The sequence below is a fragment of the Triturus cristatus genome, chromosome 11 (assembly GCF_964204655.1).
Source record: "Triturus cristatus chromosome 11, aTriCri1.1, whole genome shotgun sequence".
Taxonomy (NCBI): Eukaryota; Metazoa; Chordata; class Amphibia; order Caudata; family Salamandridae; genus Triturus; species Triturus cristatus.
Genome location: NC_140594.1, coordinates 53,416,648 through 53,437,383, shown reverse-complemented (window position 1 = coordinate 53,437,383; position 20,736 = coordinate 53,416,648). Strand labels below are relative to the sequence as shown.

General features: G+C 46.9%; 1 protein-coding gene across 3 annotated transcripts in view; it reads right to left on the bottom strand.

The window, feature by feature from the left end:
- SEPTIN2 (septin 2) overlaps window positions 1-20,736 on the bottom strand; it is a 321,415-nt gene that overhangs the window by 251,875 nt on the left and 48,804 nt on the right. For all 3 annotated transcript variants that reach the window (XR_014970433.1, XM_085633398.1, XM_085633399.1), the window contains exons 4-5: window positions 18,477-18,563; window positions 3,272-3,395 (exon numbers count right to left, since the gene is read on the bottom strand). Coding sequence is in view for 2 of the 3 variants with exons in the window: in XM_085633398.1 (XP_085489524.1) it covers window positions 3,272-3,395; window positions 18,477-18,563 (211 nt within the window). In the remaining variant the exon portion in view is untranslated. The remainder of the gene's footprint in view (window positions 1-3,271; window positions 3,396-18,476; window positions 18,564-20,736) is intronic.

The window sequence follows — 20,736 nt, the reverse complement described above, 5'->3', positions numbered from 1 at the left end:
CAAAATATTGACCTATAAGCCAGGCCACTGGAATTATGCTGCAGGTGAGGGCAAAATTGTGTGGCAGGGTGGAGTAAATTATGAGGCAAGAAAATGCAAATTATGCGGTAAATTTTTTAAAAGCATTACTTCATTATTTTGTACTTTTTTCACTTAACACTGTCTGGGCGTTGGGTGCACCTCATTAGTACCAGTTTAATACCCAAAAATAGCCATAAGAAACCGAAAGGTGAAGAGTCAACCTTTGCAAAAGGCCTTTCGCTGCACGGCAACACCTGCAACTGTGTTTTTAGTAACTTTTAAACTATTTGAGCAAGAAACACTTTTTTTGCTTAAAATCTGCCAATTATGCATCAGATGGATTATGTGGTAAATGCGGCGAATCTATAATTATGCAAAAAAATGGCCACTGACACACAATCGCAAAATTCCAGTGGCCCTGCCTATAAGACAATCAGGGTCGAATTGGCTATTTACGCCATGTGGCATTTCTCTGAGGGCTGGACCTTCGGAGGTCGGTTTTTGAAGGCAAATGGGCGCTGCTGTTGCCTCCGCCACTTTCTGCGGCCTCCAGAGTTTAACTGAATTGGGCTTAGAGGGAGCTGAGAGAGAGCGCGATCTGACAGAAGTCAGAAGGAAAGACAGTGAAGGAAGGAAAGACAGTGAAGGAAGGAAAGACAGTGAAGGAAGGAAAGACAGTGAAGGAAGGAAAGACAGTGAAGGAAGGAAAGACAGTGAAGGAAGGAAAGACAGTGAAGGAAGGAAAGACAGACCGAGGTGTGGAATGAGGCGGGCTAGCTTGAACACGTTTGCCAGGGCTGATTTTATTCCCACTGAAGTTGAAGCGAAGCCGGAGTCAAAATCTTCCCCGAAAATGCTCGGACTGGAGTAAGACTAGCCCCCAACAAGGGTAGGAAAGGAGTTTGGCTTGATTGAACTGGCTGAATTGTTTGTAAGACAGTAAGGTCCACAATTTGGTAGCCTGGATATTTGAGCACATCATTTTACGTGTATGTCTTTTTTCAGCAGACTGCAAAAGGGGCTAAGAGAGCACTGGGAGTATAAAAGAGACAGACAGAAGACGCTCATGGGACATCGAAGATAGGAGGGTCTCAAAAGACGAGAGGGCAGCAGGATCCTCAAACGAGCAGACCAAGAGCCGCTGGACAACAATGTGAAGAAACAGAGGACTGGAGGGCACCCAGGTCTGAGGCAGCTCCTAGGCCCTCGAAACAAAGCCGCTTACCCTTTCTAGCCTGCCAGCTACCACAATATCCGAGTTCATTCAATCACAAACTGCACAAGGTCACACATATGCACTTGTAGGGGAATTATCTGCCCTACAGCACTGCCAACATCTGGCAGTGGCAAGCACCGAGACTCACCAGTGCCAGCACAATGCTTCGAACCAGCAGTTTAGGAGAACAAACTATGTTTATACAGAACATTTGTGAATAATGCACTCTTGCAGATTGATTGCTACGACCAAAATGGAGGATTAAAAGTGAAAGTAAAGTCAGGCCTTGAGAAATCTACTTGCCCATTTGCTATGGCAAGTCAGATTTGATCAGGGCGAGCGATATTTAGGGCCTACTCACCCATTCTGGCGAGCTGACATATGGGTGTTCTGTTCCCTCACAAAGTGAATGAGCTTTAAAAACTGCTTTAAATCTCGTTTTTATCTGGTCACATTTACTCTGTGTTCAGAGACAGAGGTCATTCCTTTTCTTTCTCCGACTGCAGAGTTTGAGTATTTTGTAAAGTGAACTGTCTGACGTGCTGTACAGAGTGTGACATGAAAGGTTTTAGAGAGTCAGGCTTGTTTCTAACACACATTAAAATAGCTAAGTGAACTGCACAAACAATTCAAAATATATTTCAGTAGTTATGAAAGCCGAGTTTTTTTGTAATTATGTATGATGAAAAAAATATTTTAATAGGATGAAACCAAATTATAACACTTTACTTGGTGATGTACAAATGATGAGCATGTTTGCTGAAACCCAATTTTCACTATTGCTTATACACTACATAGTTTTAGGAGTAGAACTGCATGTTCGTGGGAACGTTTTTTGCCATTTCAACAAGAAATTAACTTTCTGTAAATGACACTGCGCTACCACATTATGCTCTAGTAATCCAAGTCATATGTACAAAACGTTTACGATCCCAAAAAGTTTTTACAATGTACAAAAGCCAAATTGAGATTCAGTAACCACTTAACAAATCGCAATTTGGGTGTTCAAATCAGTATTTGAAAGGGGCATGTTTAGGGCCTCCCTTCCTAATACCGATTCACAGTGGTATGTATGAACATTTTGCAACCAAATTACAGTTGCAAAACATTCATTTTTTTTACCTACACTTTAAGGGTGTTGGTAACCATTCAAAAGTGGGAAGGGGTCCCATGCTATGTGAATGTAGATTCAATTTTTTTTTTCAAGAGAAGGCAGTGGTCCCACAAATTACTGCCTAATCTTAAAGAATAAAACAAATGTTACATTTTTTTCTTTTTAAACACATCCTGTTTTCCTCTATGGAAAACTGTCTGCTTTTTTTTTTTTTTTTTTCTTAAAGGAAAGAATAGCTTATTAAAAAGCAATCGGACATAGTGGTCTGCTGAGTCCAGCTGGCCCCAATCCCTGTGATGGCTGCAATTCCTAATGGGCCGCTAACTGCAACCTACCTTATGAATATTCATAAGGTAGGTCTATTGTGACCCTATTAAGAATTGCTATTTCCAAATTCTAGCCTTTTGTACATTAGGACTTGCAATTTCCTAATTATGATTCACAAAGAATCACAATCCCTAAATTCTCTACAGATGGCCGGCCCCGTATTTATTCAAAGTTGAGTTTTTAAACATGAACTGAGAAACACTCCTGCCCCGATGGCAATGCTATTAGTGAACTAAGAGGCAATTATGGCAAATGTCTACCCCATATGTGGGCTAGATTCACATTATACATGGCGCAAACGTTTAGTCTACTTAAGGCACGAGTGTTTTTTGTACAGCAGAAATGCTGAACTCTTATTTGAAGGTGCTCTCCAATGTGATAAAGAAGAAAAAAGCAGATCGGTCGAATAAAATATTTGCCTAGGATCACTCAATTAGAAACCAGATTAAGTGGAGTGGATTATTAAAGTTAACAGACCTGCAGGTCTAGTAAGATTTGTATGATTTTTCAAGGCCTGTGTTTTGAAAACCATGGTTGATCAAAAGGCAAAGATAAGAAAGCAATGATGGGCAAGAAGCTTTATCCACACTCACCAGTCCTGGCTGTTGATGGCGTCACCATAACCGGGAGTGTCGACCACGGTCAGCCGCAGCTTCACGCCTCGCTCCTCGATCTCTACTGTAGATGCCTCAATCTGGACCGTTCGCTCAATCTTTTCTGTATAAGAAAGGCGGACACTGTTAGCCCTCTAAATCGTAGGCAGACCGAGCATGGCAATAGCAAGGCTGTGTCCCGCCTCCCTCAAACTCATACCACAGAGGTGAGAGGCTGACAGCATTTATTTATATATTTATTTACTTTTGGAGAACTTTCCAGGTCACCTTTGTGAACGGTATGGTAGATGAAGGAAAATGCAGTGTGAGACGTGGGACCCCACAAGTCTAATCAGAGATGAGAAGCTGCAATGAGATGTTCAACATTCACAGCATACAGCTCCGTCTTATTCAAGATTGAACAGTTTCAGATGTAAGATTTTCCTTCTGGTCAGCAAAGCCAGGGCCGGACTGACTACCGGGCGTTTTGGAATTCTGCCGAGCAGGGGGCTGATTTTGTTCATGGAGACCTGCGTGTACTTCGAAATAATTAAAGCAAAACTGAATTTCGTTCAGTACACGCAGGTCCCCATCAACGAAATCAGCCCCCAGCTCAGCAGCATTCCAAAACGCCTGGTAGCCAGTCCGGCCCTGAGCAAACCTCCTATGCATCTGTCTCCTACAAACCTCCCATCACAAACTTAATCACATGAAGACTGGGAGATGGGCAGACTGTACATGCAGGAGGCAACTACAAGGCAGCGCCTTCCGCTACACTCAGCTTAGAAACAATGACACAGAGAACGTGTGCCCAGTTTGTACATGTAGACAACTACAAGACCCCGCCTCACTCTACCCTCAACTCAAAACAAGGACACAGGCTGTGTGCAGAGATTGTACATATGGACAGCAACTACAAGACCCCGCCTCACTCTACCCTCAACTCAAAACAAGGACACCGGGGATGTGTGCCCAGATTGTACAAGTGACAACAACTACAAGATTGCGCTTCATTCTGCTCAACTCATACCAAGCAAAAGGCTGGATGTGGGCACTCTGAAAATCAAGTGTCTCCAACCAATCGATTGCGAGCTATCAGTAGCTCACATAAGCCTTCAGAGTACATCCCAGCCTTGAGTTAATTTTTAACTGAGAAATGCAATAAATGTGTGTTTTGTTTTCCTTTTAAAGTTAAGGGAAGGCTATGTTTATTTTACAATATCAGGCAGTAGATAGCAGGGCCTCATAAATAGTGCTCCAATCAGATTTATGATATGTGGGTTACAGAGGTACAGAACTGAAGCATTGACATATTTAACTCAAAAATATATTTCGAAATGTTTTTAAATTACAAAATCACAATGAAGAGTTAACTTGATGATTAAGTTAACTTCATTTTAATATTCCCCCTTTTCAAAGTGTCACATTTAGAAACAGTAGGCACCTTGCTCCCAATGGCTGTTAGACACAGTGGTAGACTTATAATTGAAAATTACTGTCACTTTCTTTTAAATGGGAGAAATTTAAAGTGAAGATAAGTGAATCATTATCTTAAATGTTTTGCTCTACTTTAAATTAAGCCAATTAAGTTCTAATGTTTTATGAAACATGTTTCTTCGCTTTAAACTAGTCACATTTGAACAAATGACTATTTTCTTGTTAGAAATATAGTGCCATTTTTTTAGGCCACTGGGAGGGATATACCTGTTTTTAAAGACACATTTACGTGGGAGAAAAATAAAGTGATGAGTTTTATGTAATGTATATAAACCTAAAGTCAACTCTTCAGTTGAATTTTCTCCTCCCATTTCAAAGTGTTGCATTTACACACAGCAGGCATCTTGCTCCCAGTGGCTGGCCTGGTAGACACTGCCATATTTATAACTGAAAAGTACTGGTTTTTTTTAATGAGAGAAATTTAACTTGCAGAAAAATCTACCATCAAGTGGAGAAAAATGTTCCTTATTACGAGCAGTTTTGCACAATATGACAAACTTTATAATTCTCCCATTTAAAAAACAAGGTGTGTGTTGTATATCCAACTGTGCCACAAGTACATATGACACAGGCTCTCAGTCACACACATGTTCGTACATCCCCACGGGCCATGCACTCACCGACGCACATGTGGTTTGTGCGCAGACTGTGCATGCAGACAGCCACAACAAGGCCATATCGCCTTCTCCCCAGCTCAGACCATCTCTTTCTAGAGAAGCTGGTGATGCAGGTTCTTAGGTGACCTCAGCTCTTCTGCGCTCACTTTATAGTGAAGGAAACAACACAAGCCTGACCGCAAATGTCTGAAGCGTGATCTCAAACAAACAGCTGTAATCAGAAGGATTTAAGACCAAACTTGCATCTTCATATTTAAAAAGAGACATACAACATTGCGTCTAAAATTGTGTTTGGATAACTAAGGTTAATACCAAATATCAAATCATCCAGCGGCCTAGACCTGCTGGGGCACTGGGAATAGTGCTACAACTACAGCGGTCGCAAACGAAGTGTCATCGGCTGGCGCCGCAATGCCCTTCGTGCATTATTATAGAAACAAAGACATTCCCCGGTATGAAAGTGGTGGAAGGGTGTGTACAAGCAGGTCACAGCACATGCTTGGTTTAGTGTCATCTGCCCGTCTCAACCATGAATGAAAGTTCCCATCATGCAAAAGTAGATCAAAGATGGCGGCCCTGGGCCAATTCCAAGGTAATAAAAATGTCCACTGCGCAAGAAATGCTCGAGGCGGGGAGTGAAATACACAATTGGACGGAATGCAGAACAAATCAATACATTCACCCCTAGTCCGGAGATCTAGGCTAAATCCATCATTCCTTTGCTCACCATGCCACCCCACTTTAGACCTGGCCATATTTAAGTCAGTCTTGACCCTGTGCCTCATGGGAATAGTCCAGCCCGAACTGGCAGGCCAGGTCCTCCCTGGACCGGAAACAAGCATCCTAGGACCGGTTTTGGGGTTTCACCCCTCTTCAGCCAGGACAGCTTGATTCCAGGGGCACAGTGAACCCAGGACCCACGTCAGGGCATACCTGGCGCACTTCGGGCGAGAAAGGAAGAGACACAATTGATGGACAGAATCCAGAACAAATCAAAACATTCACCCCCGGTCAAGAGATCTGGGTTAAATCCATCACTCTTTTGCTGGTGTCCCAGTGAAAAAACAGAACCTAAAAAAATAGTGAGGCGGGGAGTGAGGCATGGGGATGGAGAGAAACAAATTACACCCAATAGGAATTGTCAAAAATGAACTTAGATGTTTTCCTTATGTATGCTAAATGAAGCGACCACACGCGCTAACAAACTGCTATGCAGAGAGGCTGCTGTGAAATGGAGATTGGTGGGAGAGGGTTGTGGTTAGTTCTCTGGTCACCTTATCCATGTTGGTTGAAGCAGGCCACCAGGATGACAGCGGGTACCATCTATGCTAGGAGTCTGCTATGACAAGTGGACGGGGCTGAGGCGGTCTCTTTTTCTTGCCATGCTCACTCTGGATTATGTCTGTATCCAGAAAGGGTTGTGTGAGAAACAGGCCAGACAGCACCAGGGCATCGCATCAGCAGTAAACGCATGCTTGGACTGCACTTCCGGTGTAAATGTTAGCAAACAAATTGAGAAGTTGAAATAGAGAATACCAAACTATATGACAACAAACTGGGTCATGGCACAGACCATGACCTCCAACCGGTAACTGGCGCTCCATTCCTGCATCATTTCGCATCAATCCCACATGAAGGAATGTTCCGGGCCTGGGCTTTCCCCACCGCACTCTGGAGTTCACTTTATTCTGGAGCTCTCTAATGCAGCCACAGAAATGTAATCATAAACCCCTGTGCCAGCCTGGAAAGAGCAAACTCTCAATTTATAGGAACAAATGAGATGGAAATAAAATAGGACTTACATGCAACAAGTGGTTTGCAGCTTGTAGATAGTCTAGTGTTGGGTTTTCTTTGCCGTGTTTTTTACGGTTCAAGCGTGCGCAGAAAGAATGAACACACCAACACACGAACCCCACAATGAACACCACAAGATGCAACACTCTCCGCTGACAACAAATGTGTTGGTGCAGCACATGCTGCGCACAGACCACAAAGCATTGCCACGACCCCTGAAGGTGTACCCGAAGGAAAGCAGAACGTCTCTTCTACACAGAAGGTCATCATGCAGCGCTTCATAAAACATTGTGTGCACCGAAGTTTGCTGTGGCTCTACAAACACCAGCTAAACACACGTTTCCTAACATGCCACAACAGTGCCTGCTCGGACGGAATGTACCAAACGTGCACCACCAGACAATCCATCGGGCAGTTCTACATTTTGGGATGACTTTGCCCTGATGAATTTGTGGAAGATACAAACAGCTGCCCTCTACGGATTCCACACCGAAGCCCCTGAACAGCCAGTGCACCCAGAGCCCCCTCAGGCACTATTCGAAACAGGAGCTGCCCCCTACGGATTCCACACCGAAGCCCCTGAACAGCCAGTGCACCCAGAGCCCCCTCAGGCACTATTCCAAACAGGAGCTGCCCCCTACGGATTCCACACCGAAGCCCCTGAACAGCCAGTGCACCCAGAGCCCCCTCAGGCACTATTCGAAACAGGAGCTGCCCCCTACGGATTCCACACCGAAGCCCCTGAACAGCCAGTGCACCCAGAGCCCCCTCAGGCACTATTCGAAACAGGAGCTGCCCCCTACGGATTCCACACCGAAGCCCCTGAACATCCAGAGCCCTCTCAGGCACTATTCGAAACAGGAGCTGCCCTCTACGGATTCCATACCGAAGCCGCTGAACATCCAGAGCCCTCAGGCACTATTCGAAACAGGAGCTGCCCTCTACGGATTCCATACCGAAGCCCCTGAACATCCAGGGCACCCAGAGCCCTCTCAGGCACTATTCGAAACAGGAGCTGCCCCCTACGGATTCCATACCGAAGCCCCTGAGCATCCAGGGCACCCAGAGCCCTCTCAGGCGCTATTCGAAACAGGAGCTACCCTCAACGGATTCCATACCGAAGCCCCTGAACATCCAGAGCCCTCTCAGGCACTATTCGAAACCGGAGCTGCCCTCTACGGATTCCATACCGAAGCCCCTGAACAGCCAGGGCACCCAGAGCCCTCTCAGGCACTATTCGAAACAGGAGCTGCCCCCTACGGATTCCATACCGAAGCCCCTGAGCATCCAGGGCACCCAGAGCCCTCTCAGGCGCTATTCGAAACAGGAGCTACCCTCAACGGATTCCATACCGAAGCCCCTGAACATCCAGAGCCCTCTCAGGCACTATTCGAAACAAGAGATGCCCTCTACGGATTCCATACCGAAGCCCCTGAACAGCCAGTGCACCCAGTGCCCTCTCAGGCACTATTCGAAACAGGAGCTGCCCCCTACGGATTCCATACCGAAGCCCCTGAGCATCCAGGGCACCCAGAGCCCTCTCAGGCGCTATTCGAAACAGGAGCTACCCTCAACGGATTCCATACCGAAGCCCCTGAACATCCAGAGCCCTCTCAGGCACTATTCGAAACAAGAGATGCCCTCTACGGATTCCATACCGAAGCCGCTGAACATCCAGTGCCCTCATGCACTATTCGAAACAGGAGCTGCCCTCTACGGATTCCATACCAAAGGCCCTGAACATCCAGACCCTCTCAGGCACTATTCGAAACCGGAGCTGCCCTCTACGGATTCCATACCAAAGCCCCTGAACATCCAGGGCATCCAGTGCCCTCTCAGGCACTATTCGAAACAGGAGCTGCCCTCTACGGATTCCATACCGAAGCCGCTGAACATCCAGAGCCCTCAGGCACTATTCGAAACAGGAGCTGCCCTCTACGGATTCCATACCGAAGCCCCTGAACATCCAGGGCATCCAGAGCCCTCTCAGGCAATATTCGAAACAGGAGCTGCCCCCTACGGATTCCATACCGAAGCCGCTGAACATCCAGAGCCCTCTCAGGCACTATTCGAAACAGGAGCTGCCCTCTACGGATTCCATACCGAAGCCCCTGAACATCCAGGGCATCCAGAGCCCTCTCAGGCACTACTCGAAACAGGAGCTGCCCTCTACGGATTCCATACCGAAGCCCCTGAACATCCAGGGCGTCCAGAGCCCTCTCAGGCACTATTCGAAACAGGAGCTGCCCCCTACGGATTCCACACCGAAGCCCCTGAACAGCCAGTGCACCCAGAGCCCCCTCAGGCACTATTTGAAACAGGAGCTGCCCCCTACGGATTCCACGCCGAAGCCCCTGAACATCCAGAGCCCTCTCAGGCACTATTCGAAACAGGAGCTGCCCTCTACGGATTCCATACCGAAGCCGCTGAACATCCAGAGCCCTCAGGCACTATTCGAAACAGGAGCTGCCCTCTACGGATTCCATACCGAAGCCCCTGAACATCCAGGGCACCCAGAGCCCTCTCAGGCACTATTCGAAACAGGAGCTGCCCCCTACGGATTCCATACCGAAGCCCCTGAACATCCAGGGCACCCAGAGCCCCCTCAGGCACTATTCGAAACAGGAGCTGCCCTCTACGGATTCCATACCGAAGACCCTGAGCATCCAGGGCACCCAGAGCCCCCTCAGGCACTATTAGAAACTGGAGCTGCCCTCCACGGATTTCATACTGAGGCCCCTGAACATGCAGCGCACCCAGAGCCCCCTCAGGCACTATTCGAAACAGGAGATGCCCTCTACGGATTCCATACCGATGCCCCTGAACATCCAGAGCCCTCTCAGGCACTATTCGAAACCGGAGCTGCCCTCTACGGATTCCATACCGAAGCCCCTGAACATCCAGAGCCCTCTCAGGCACTATTCGAAACCGGAGCTGCCCTCTACGGATTCCATACCGAAGCCCCTGAACATCCAGAGCCCTCTCAGGCACTATTCGAAACCGGAACTGCCCTCTACGGATTCCATACCGAAGCCCCTGAACATCCAGAGCCCTCTCAGGCACTATTCGAAACCGGAGCTGGCGTCTACGGATTCCATACCGAAGCCCCGGAACATCCAGAGCCCTCTCAGGCACTATTCGAAACAGAAGCTGCCCTCTACGGATTCCATACCTAAGCCCCTGAACATCCACTGCATCCAGAGCCCTCTCAGGCACTATTCGAAACAGGAGCTGCCCTCTACGGATTCCATACCGAGGCCCCTGAACATGCAGCGCACCCAGAGCCCCCTCAGGCACTTTTCGAAACAGGAGCTGCCCCCTACGGATTCCATACCGAAGCCCCTGAACATCCAGAGCCCTCTCAGGCACTATTCGAAACAGTAGCTGCCCTCTACGGATTCTATACCGAAGCCCCTGACCACCCAGGGCGTCCAGAGCCCTCTCAGGCACTATTCGAAACAGGAGCTGCCCTCTACAGATTCCATACCGAAGCCCCTGAGCATCCAGGGCATCCAGAGCCCTCTCAGGAACTATTAGAAACCGGAGCTGCCCTCTACGGATTCCATACCGAAGTCCCTGAACATCCAGAGCCCTCTCAGGCACTATTCGAAACAGGAGCTGCCCTCTACGGATTCCATACCGAAGCCCCAGAACATCCACTGCATCCAGAGCCCTCTCAGGCACTATTCGAAACAGGAGCTGCCCTCTACGGATTCCATACCGAAGCCCCTGAACATCCACTGCATCCAGAGCCCTCTCAGGCACTGTTCGAAACAGGAGCTACCCTCTACGGATTACATACCGAAGCCGCTGAACATCCCGAGCCCTCAGGCACTATTCGTAACAGGAGCTGCCCTCTACAGATTCCATACCGAAGCACCTGAACATCCAGGGCATCCAGAGCCCTCTCAGGCACTATTCGAAACAGGAGCTGCCCTCTACGGATTCCATACCGAAGCCCCTGATCATCCAGTGCATCCAGAGCCCTCTCGGGCACTATTCGAAACAGGAGCTGCCCTCTACGGATTCCATACCGAAGCCCCTGGACATCCAGGGCGTCCAGAGCCCTCTCAGGCACTATTCGAAATAGGAACTGCCCTCTACGGATTCCATACCGAAGCCCCCGAGCATCCAGGGCATCCAGAGCCTTCTCAGGCACTATTCTAAACAGGAGCTGCCCTCTATGGATTCCATACCGAAGCCCCTGAACATCCAGAGCCCTCTCAGGCACTATTCGAAACAGGAGCTGCCCTCTACGGATTCCATACCGAAGCCCCTGAACATCCAGAGCCCTCAGGTACTATTCAAAACAGGAGCTGCCCTCTATGGATTCCATACCGAGGCCCCTGAACATGCAGCGCACCCAGAGCCCTCTCAGGCACTATTCGAAACAGGGGCTGCCCCCCTCGGCAGAAACCACAGACGGCTTTACAGGTATTAAAAAGCAACTCTTCGAGAGGGAGCTCTGAACCCCCGACTCTGAAGCGTTCGACCCCAGTTCATGTCGTGTGGCTGATGTCTGCCAGGTTACTGAAAATAAATACACGTACAAATGAGGTAACAGTTCCTAAGAAAAACAGTGCCGCTATGGTCTACTGTGAGGCGAGAGATGGACAGAGCAAGGGGTGGGCTGAAAATTAGGTTCGAGGATGAAGGTGTAGTGAAGACCAGATACTCCTGGGTGGTACTAGAAGTGCCCACACACACCCTTGCGGGTGCAAAGCATCATCATCGGGCGGTGCTCCTCGTGGGGGTGGCGCTGCAGTCCCTCACGGGCCGTTCAGGAGGGCTGTTTGTCGGAGATCTTTTGGTGGAGTCGCCGTAGTTGTGCATGCGGGTGTGTGGCAAAGAGCCCTCCTGAAGGGCCCGTGAGGGACTGCAGCGCCACCCCCACGAGGAGCACCGCCCGATGATGATGCTTTGCACCCGCAAGGGTGTGTGAGGGCACTTCTAGTACCACCCAGGAGTATCTGGTCTTCACTACACCTTCATCCTCGAACCTAATTTTCAGCCCACCCCTTGCTCTGTCCATCTCTCGCCTCACAGTAGACCATAGCGGCACTGTTTTTCTTAGGAACTGTTACCTCATTTGTACGTGTACTTACTCTAGGAGCATCGGTACAGGACCTACTCCTCTCTCTTCTTCTATGCTCCTTGTCCCTCCCTCTCAAGTGTGTATACTGAAAATAAATCCCATCTAAAGAGCTTCGCCTCCCAAGAAACTATTGTGTCCTGTGTGATTCTCGCCATGACACAATGTAATGGGCCCCACGCGAGCTACAGGTAAGTGATGCTGATCTCTGACTGGACCCTCGGCTGGCGATGGTTTCCAGCTCCGTTTCTATCATTTTAAAACCTACAAGAATATGGTCACAATACCACATTCTAATGGCAAACCCTCATTACAATGTCTCCAGACTATGACAACCCAATCTATCTGGGCTGCCCAATGAACTCCTGAGGAGACAACTGATCGGAGGACAACCTTGGCTTGCTCATCGACACTACAGCAACCCCATCCTTCAAGCCCCGCAATGGCGGCCTCTTCACTCTCTAGTATTTGAAACCTTGGTCATATGCACAGGACAACGGATCAGTCCAATGAGGATTTTACCGCAGCTAAATTCAGAGTCCATACACAGCACCGTTTACAAGGTTCTGCCCACCATGCTCTGCCGGAGGGGCCGGAATCAAAACCTGCCGCCTTGTGGAACAGAACAGTCTTGGTTGCTGCAAGCCAGAGTTTGCACGCGCCCACAGCCCTGCCAATGGTATTCTCTGGCCTAATCTTTCATCAGGGTGGAAGACTAGGCTTTTCAACCAGTGATAACCCAACTCACCCCTCTCTATCGCACAATACTCGATTTTACCTCCAAAGCCGTTAGTGGACAGGTTTTATTAACAGGTATGTTTCACAACAGCAACGAGATACTCCAGCGAAAGTTGTGCTTAATGAAACAAAATAAAACATTAAGAGTTCAAAGGGAGCACTACAAGTGTGAGGACAATCTCAAGGACAATGTCCCACAAAGGTGGCTGCACTGTTTGTAGTGGTCTTTTAATCCCCCTCAATGTTCTACTGAAAGCAGATCACATCTACTTTGTCTAGTCTACAATATCCATGAACTCAAGGTCACCTTAAGAAGACAAATTTAAAGATTTCAGGAGCCAAAATGCAAGACTGGGCACTTGTGAATATATATGCAAGGTCGGACATATTTCTTAGCTTGAGAAGTTGAGTCGATTTGGCAGCTTGTAAAATAGATGAACCGACATTTCCAATAGTTGAGAGTTCCACATCTTGCTGCCCGTGATGGTGGTAGAAGGTGGGGAGTCCTAGAGGAGAAGGGTTTGTCCAATTGGAATCTTTTTCGACACATCTTATGTAACAGAAAGAATAAGTGGTGAAAAGGGTTCGCAATTAGCAAATCTACTTTACCAATGTGTACACAGGCCATTCCCTTGAGCCTGGACTGTGGACACCTGGATGCACAGACATTTCTGGTTTTTGTTTATGCTGAGCAGATCTACTTGAGGCGTGCCCACACTTTAGGAAATAAGTTGAAATCAACTACTCCTAGATTTCCGCTTTCTGCAGCTCTTGGTGGTCTGGAAGGCTGTTCGTTCTGGGTAAGTGTTTCGCTAACATATAGTTCTAATAAGTTTAAAGCCAAAGCCAAATCTTTTGTGCAACCATGGATAACGGTGTGTCTCTCTGCTTTCGCCTGTAAGACCCTGTGGGCACGTTTGTCTGAATAAACACTCTTGTTTTCAGCTGTCTGAGGAAGGCAGCCAGAGATGGGAACACGGCTTTCAATTCCATGGATGACCATCTCCCTTGACTCGTGAAGTCTTACACGTGTGCTCCCCATCACCTGAGGCTGTAGGTCTCCAAACACTCTGCAACCAGCACACTTTTCTTGTTCCACCACATTCACAGACACCTTACTCTGAGAATGCACTCCTCCCCCTGCACCACCACTGCTAACCTTTCTCTTGCGCGCTTGGACATCAATGACACGGTCTCCCCCACCATTGGCAGTAAATGCTCTTTGTTGATTTGGCGCTTTTTTCGCGGGTGAAATGGGGAAAAGTAATTAAATGTAAACATTTTTCTGTGGTAATTTTCTTTCACTGCAATAGGACATCTTTCAACGATGGTGTTGTAACAGCGCTTTTATTTCCTCCTCCTGCAAATTGCCACTCTTATTTGATAAAGCTGGTGCAATGGCTGCAGGTCAGTTAATGCCCACCCGCTCCCACGGTCATTGTAGCCTTCCACAACAATTGATTTGCTTTTTTTCCGGTGTTGGATCGTCTGCTGCACCTTGAATAGACATGTTTTCCAGCTGTGTGCTCAGCAACGGAATCAGGGAACATCTGCTTTAACACAAATAGGGCCTTGAGGGACACTTTATATTTTGATTCTATCATGGATGTGATTGCTTTGTCTTTTTATGTTTCCATTCTATCATGGGTGTGATTGCTTTGTCTTCTTATGTTTCCATTCCATCATGGGTGTGATTGCTTTGTCTTCTTATGTTTCCATTCTATCATAGGTGTGATTGCTTCGTCTTCTTATATTTCCATTCTATCATGGGTGTGATTGCTTTGTCTTTTTATGTTTCCATTCTATCATGGGTGTGATTGCTTGGTCTTCTTATGTTTCCATTCTATCATGGGTGTGATTGCTTTGTCTTCTTATGTTTCCATTCCATCATGGGTGTGATTGCTTTGTCTTCTTATGTTTCCATTCTATCATAGGTGTGATTGCTTCGTCTTCTTATATTTCCATTCTATCATGGGTGTGATTGCTTTGTCTTCTTATGTTCTCATTCTATCATAGGTGCGATTGCTTTGTCTTATGTTCTCATTCCATCATGGGTGCGATTGCTTTGTCTTCTTATGTTCTCATTCCATCATGGGTGTGATTGCTTTGTCTTCTTATGTTTTCATTCCATCATGGGTGTGATTGCTTTGTCTTGCTTATGTTTTCATTCCACCATGGGTGTGATTGCTTTGTTTTGCTTATGTTTTCATTCCACCATGGGTGTGATTGCTTGGTCTTGCTTATGCTTTCATTCCATCATGGGTGTGATTGCTTTGTCTTGCTCATGTTTCCATTCTATCATGGGTGTGATTTTGTCTTGAGTGGCATTTTAAAATTCTGTTGTTGAGTTTATGGCAGCTGTAAGCACCAGTATACACAGATTTGTTTTTTTCCACACTAGAAAGCGTTTCTTTTTAGGTCTCGCCTGACCCAGCGCAAGTGCTGATCTGGCGAGACTTATTGAGAGGGCTCCAAAAAGTGCTACCAGGCCAGCCTAGAGCTACAGTGCATGTGCGCGGGCGCCTGACCGCGATTACTTTCACTTTCGCGGCCGCACGGCCACTTGGCATAGCCAATAGGTCTCGCTTTTGGGACCTTATAAGTATTTAGTTATGCAACTGTTGCATGGCTAAACACTTATAAGGTCCCAAAGGCGAGACCTATTGACTATGCCAATGCTTGTTTAATCTGAAAAGCTGCCCTCTGCATAACTTGGGAACACTTGAATGGATAAGAAAACGTAAATAGGTTTGATTTTAACTGTTTATCAGCATTACAATATATAGTATGTCTGGTAGATGCATACTTCATCCGTCTAACGTTGCCGATCTGGTAGGGACTCTCCAATACTGTATTGTGTCTCAAACTAAATAAATGGAGTTGTATCACTTGTCTGAGCCAGTTATCTTTGAGGAATGTTGTATGCTCTCGATTCCTCTGAAAGTGCTTTCTTACAGCACATTTTGCTCACAATTTGTGGTCGAGAGGGAGGTGTGGGTACATCCTGAGACTTTGAGGAAGCAGCTCCAACGAGAACTGCCTCTGGATCGGTTGCATTTCTCTTGTGTCTACACCCTCCCTCAGGGGTGTAGGTGCAAGTGGCTTAAAAGGTATTTCTTGCTTCTACTTCAAGCACTGCTTCAATATCTCCTCTTGAGAAGCTGTAATTTTTTACGTCAAGCACAGCTTGGGGGCAGGCCTTGGTATATCGATGAAGATCCTGTTCTTGAGGCTGGTGGTCATCTTGCACCAAATTCTCTCTTTTAGATCAATTTTAGGCGTTGAAGGTGATCCTCCTTGTGAGGTCACTTTTCGGGTTATTCAAATTCGGGGGCAAGCCTGACCAGTGTTTTATTCTCCCGCATTTGATGGACTTTTGTTTCAAGGCAGCTCTTCCTGAAGAACCGGCAGCGTCACGAGCACCACACTGGATCATGGGCTGGCCCGGATCCTCCTTCTCTGGATCAAGCGACGATATCCTCCCAGGTGATAGCGCACTCTACAAATCTGCATGACATGACAAATTCTTCCTCATCTAATTAGGCAAGGTCATCAAACTCCTCATAAGTCCCCTGGGGTTTATCTGCAACCCAGTCTATTGAAATATAAGCACGTCAAACACTTCGTATAATCCCGGTGCCTCCATAGAAATAATAATAAAAAACAGTAGAACTTCTTTGAAACAGCAAACTGTTTGGTGTGAGGGACAAAAACAACATGGTGTCCCACTCCCCTATGTCCCATTCTCATACAATCTGAAAACCTGGGAAGGTGAGAAAGTCACCGTCTCAGCCCATCTTTTATATTCCATCAAAAGCTCTGGTTCCGTAACGAACTCCAAGTTTCAACCCACTGTGTAGCTTCTCGAACCAACACAAACAGCTCTGAACCCGATGGTGGAAAAACACCACAATCTAAGGTGGAATCTGTGTCCCGGGGCATTGTGGGTTTAAGAGTGAATAATCACGAGTCATTCCAAATCCTTCCATGCATGCCCGAACCCAAAACAAAGACTTCAAAGAACAAGAATCCGTATTATTTCAAGCTCAATACCAGATGGTAGAGAGTGCACAGCATGCAACCTACAACAACACAGGCTGCAAACACACACCGCCGAGAACTCCTGGCAAGGAGAATTGCCCACGCCAGGGTAGGAATCATACAAGGCATCCCAAAACAGGGAGAAGGTACAGTTATTACAATATGGCTCATATAAAGAGAGCAGAGTCGGGAAGCAGCTCCCCCCGGAATAAGAAGTGAAGTCGAAAATCCAAATCCCAATGTTCGCTCCTAACCACCCCCTGTTCCCCCTCCAGCCAAAACAAGTGCAAATCTAGCCCGAACGGTGAGACTTTGCACCATTAATGGGCTACTTCGAATAAAAAGAACTTCAATAAAACTACCTGGAATTAAAAAAGCACCTACTGGGTGCGAAGAGGGCCATCAGGGAAAATGAAACGGAACATTGTAGGGTAATTCAATGAAGGACTTGGAGCATTTATCTAGAGGCTGTGTCGATTAAGGGATAAATATGGGTCGATGAACACCTAAACTGATAAAACTTAAGGGGTACTTGCGACAACCATTAGCTCACTAAGGCTCATTTTCTTGGCGGAATGGGTGGACAAGAACATGTAGGTTGGTGAGTTGGTCAGTTTTTGGGAGTGATTATTGATCAAGTACATGTAGGTTGGCGAGTTGAGGTCAGTTTTTGGGAGTGATTATTGATCAAGTACATGTAGGTTGGCGAGTTGGGGTCAGTTTTTAGGAGTGATTATTGATCAAGTACATGTAGGTTGGCGAGTGGAGGTCAGTTTTTGGGAGTGATTATTGATAAAGTGCATGTAGGTTGGTGGGTGGAGGTCAGTTTTTGGGAGTGATTATTGATCAAGTACATGTAGGTTGGCGAGTGGAGGTCAGTTTTTGGGAGTGATTATTGATCAAGTACATGTAGGTTGGCGAGTTGGGGTCAGTTTTTAGGAGTGATTATTGATCAAGTACATGTAGGTTGGCGAGTGGAGGTCAGTTTTTGGGAGTGATTATTGATCAAGTGCATGTAGGTTGGTGGGTGGAGGTCAGTTTTTGGGAGTGATTATTGATCAAGTACATGTAGGTTGGTGGGTGGAGGTCAGTTTTTGGGAGTGATTATTGATCAAGTACATGTAGGTTGGTGGGTTGAGGTCAGTTTTTGGGAGTGATTATTGATCAAGTACATGTAGGTTGGAGAGTTGAGGTCAGTTTTTGGGAGTGATTATTGATCAAGTACATGTAGGTTGGTGAGTTGAGGTCAGTTTTTGGGAGTGATTATTGATCAAGTAGATGTAGGTTGGTGAGTGGAGGTCAGTTTTTGGGAGTGATTATTGATGAAGTACATGTAGGTTGGCGAGTGGAGGTCAGTGTTTGGGAGTGATCGTCAGCCCTTTCCTCAGCCCCCTTCGGTGCCATCTAAACAGAGGCCCATCCTTACCTGCGGCTCCGGGAATGTAGCGTTCTGGATACAGGTCCGTGAGGAAGAGGCTGTTTATAAGAGTGGACTTTCCCAGGCCAGACTCCCCTGCAGGGAAAACCAACAGTCACACAATGAGAAAAGATGGACAATGAACAGATTAAAAATAACTATACTGTAAGAATTATCCCTGAACCGTTTCACACAAAATACTTTTTTCTCAAAAATCGACAATTGCGTCACTGAACTGAATTAGTAAATAATAACATTTTGCAACAGTTCCTTTGCTTTTAGTTTATTTTTAATACAGCCTTCAAAGATCAGCAAAACTAAAATAGGAACGAAGGCGTTCATCTTTGCGTTCTAATATTTCAAAAGGGCCCAAGTGGTGGACTCGGACCTCTTCATCTTCCAAAATGCACTTTGGGAGGCTGGAACAAGCCACCCAGACACACGCAGCCCGGCCACTGCTGTCGTGCAAGGGTGTCTGTCCATGACAGATTTTCAAAATATCCACATAAGATTAAGTTCCGTACATATGAGAATTGTTTAAATAGTCAGCGGTTATCCTGAAAACCTGGTATGCGGGCGGGACCTCCTGAATCTATGTTGGACACCCCCATTAAAGGGCATGCCAGTACGATTTCAAATATAGGCAAAAGATGGTACAGCAGCACTACTGTAACATTTTGTAACATCCCTCAATCTGAATTTACCCCATTAACGAAGCGATCTGGCCACATGCAAAACAAGCACTTTCAAAATCAACAGACACTTCGTTTTTCCAATGCCTGTTGTATCACAAAAAAGAAAAAAAAAAAAAAGCTTGATAGAGTAGCTGCCGGGCACTGTCCAATATTTACTTATTTAAAAAAAAAAAAAAAAAAAAAAAAAAAAAAAAAGAAGAACCACCACAAATATTGGTTAAAAGCAAAACTGTCAATCTGGGGTTTGGCCTTGTTTCGTGTCCATAAGACACCTCTAAACTGACCCCCCGGCCCAGGTGATGGTGAATGGAGAAATGTCCCCAGTTTTCCAACTCTGCAGTGGCACAAGACAGGGATGTCCGCTCTACTACCTGAAGCCTTTGGCCGCTTGGATTTGAGGGGACCCCGTCATCAGGGGCCTGCGTTGGTCTACTGACTGGGAGGACAGAATCTCCCTCTGTGCAGATGACATCCTGCTCTACGTCGCGGACCCAGTTTTTACTCTGGACAGGATAATGCAGATATTTACTCTATTCCGTCGGCATTCCTGTTCTACTATGAACTGACATGAGTACCCATATCTATCTCCTCTACGGTAGCGCAACGCGCCTGCCTTCTGGCTGTGAGGCTCGTGTTGTTTCGGAATGTTTCCATTACTAAATTACGGGAGATCCAGCCACTCTCCACGCCCACAACTTGAAACCACCGCTCACAAGCCTGCATCTAGCAGTGGCAGTCCCTGTCCTTATCACTCCTTGGGAAAGCTGCCCTATTTAAAATGAGGGCGTTTCCACGTTTTTATATGTATTCCAACACACTCCCCATCCAGTCCCGACATCCTATTTCCGGGCGATTGAGTGTGTAACTCGCACCCTTCTCCGGCATGGGGGCCCGGCTAGCTCTCAAAAACACTGGCATGCTGAAATTGCCATGCCTGATGTTCACAAATATTACTGGGCGGTGCAGCTTGTCACCATTAATCACTGGGCCCACCTTACTGAAGACGAACGGGCCTATTGATTGGACAGAAGTGTTATGTGACCCAGGGGATACTCAGGACAATCTAGGGGGGTGTCCGCTGCATGCCCTTCCCTTACCATGGTCATGCTCACCATAAGGTACACCACACAGAATGCGCTGGGTTGGTGAGAAAAGATCACATGGGCCACCCCTGTGGTACACTGCAAAGCTAGGTACCCACACAACACAACATGGCTTTGACAAGCGGGACCTTATTGATTTGTCTAGGGTTGGGGACCTCTAGCAACAGGGGGAAATGGTATCCTTTGCTGACCTACAGAGTGAGTACCAATTGGCATCCACTGAAACCTTTCGTTATCTTTAAATACGTCATGCATTGCCCAAGGGGGGAGGATCCCCCTGAATCATCCCCACTCAAAGACAGATTATTAGATGGCCATATGCCCAGGAAGGCAATCTATCTCACTTATAGAAAACTGATTAAGAATGTCCCTGATACACTGGCCCATCTACGAGAGCCCTGGGACAGGGCTCTTGAGGGCTTGGAAGACGACAAATGGCCCCAGCATCTCCCAGGGAGGTTGCTATACGAT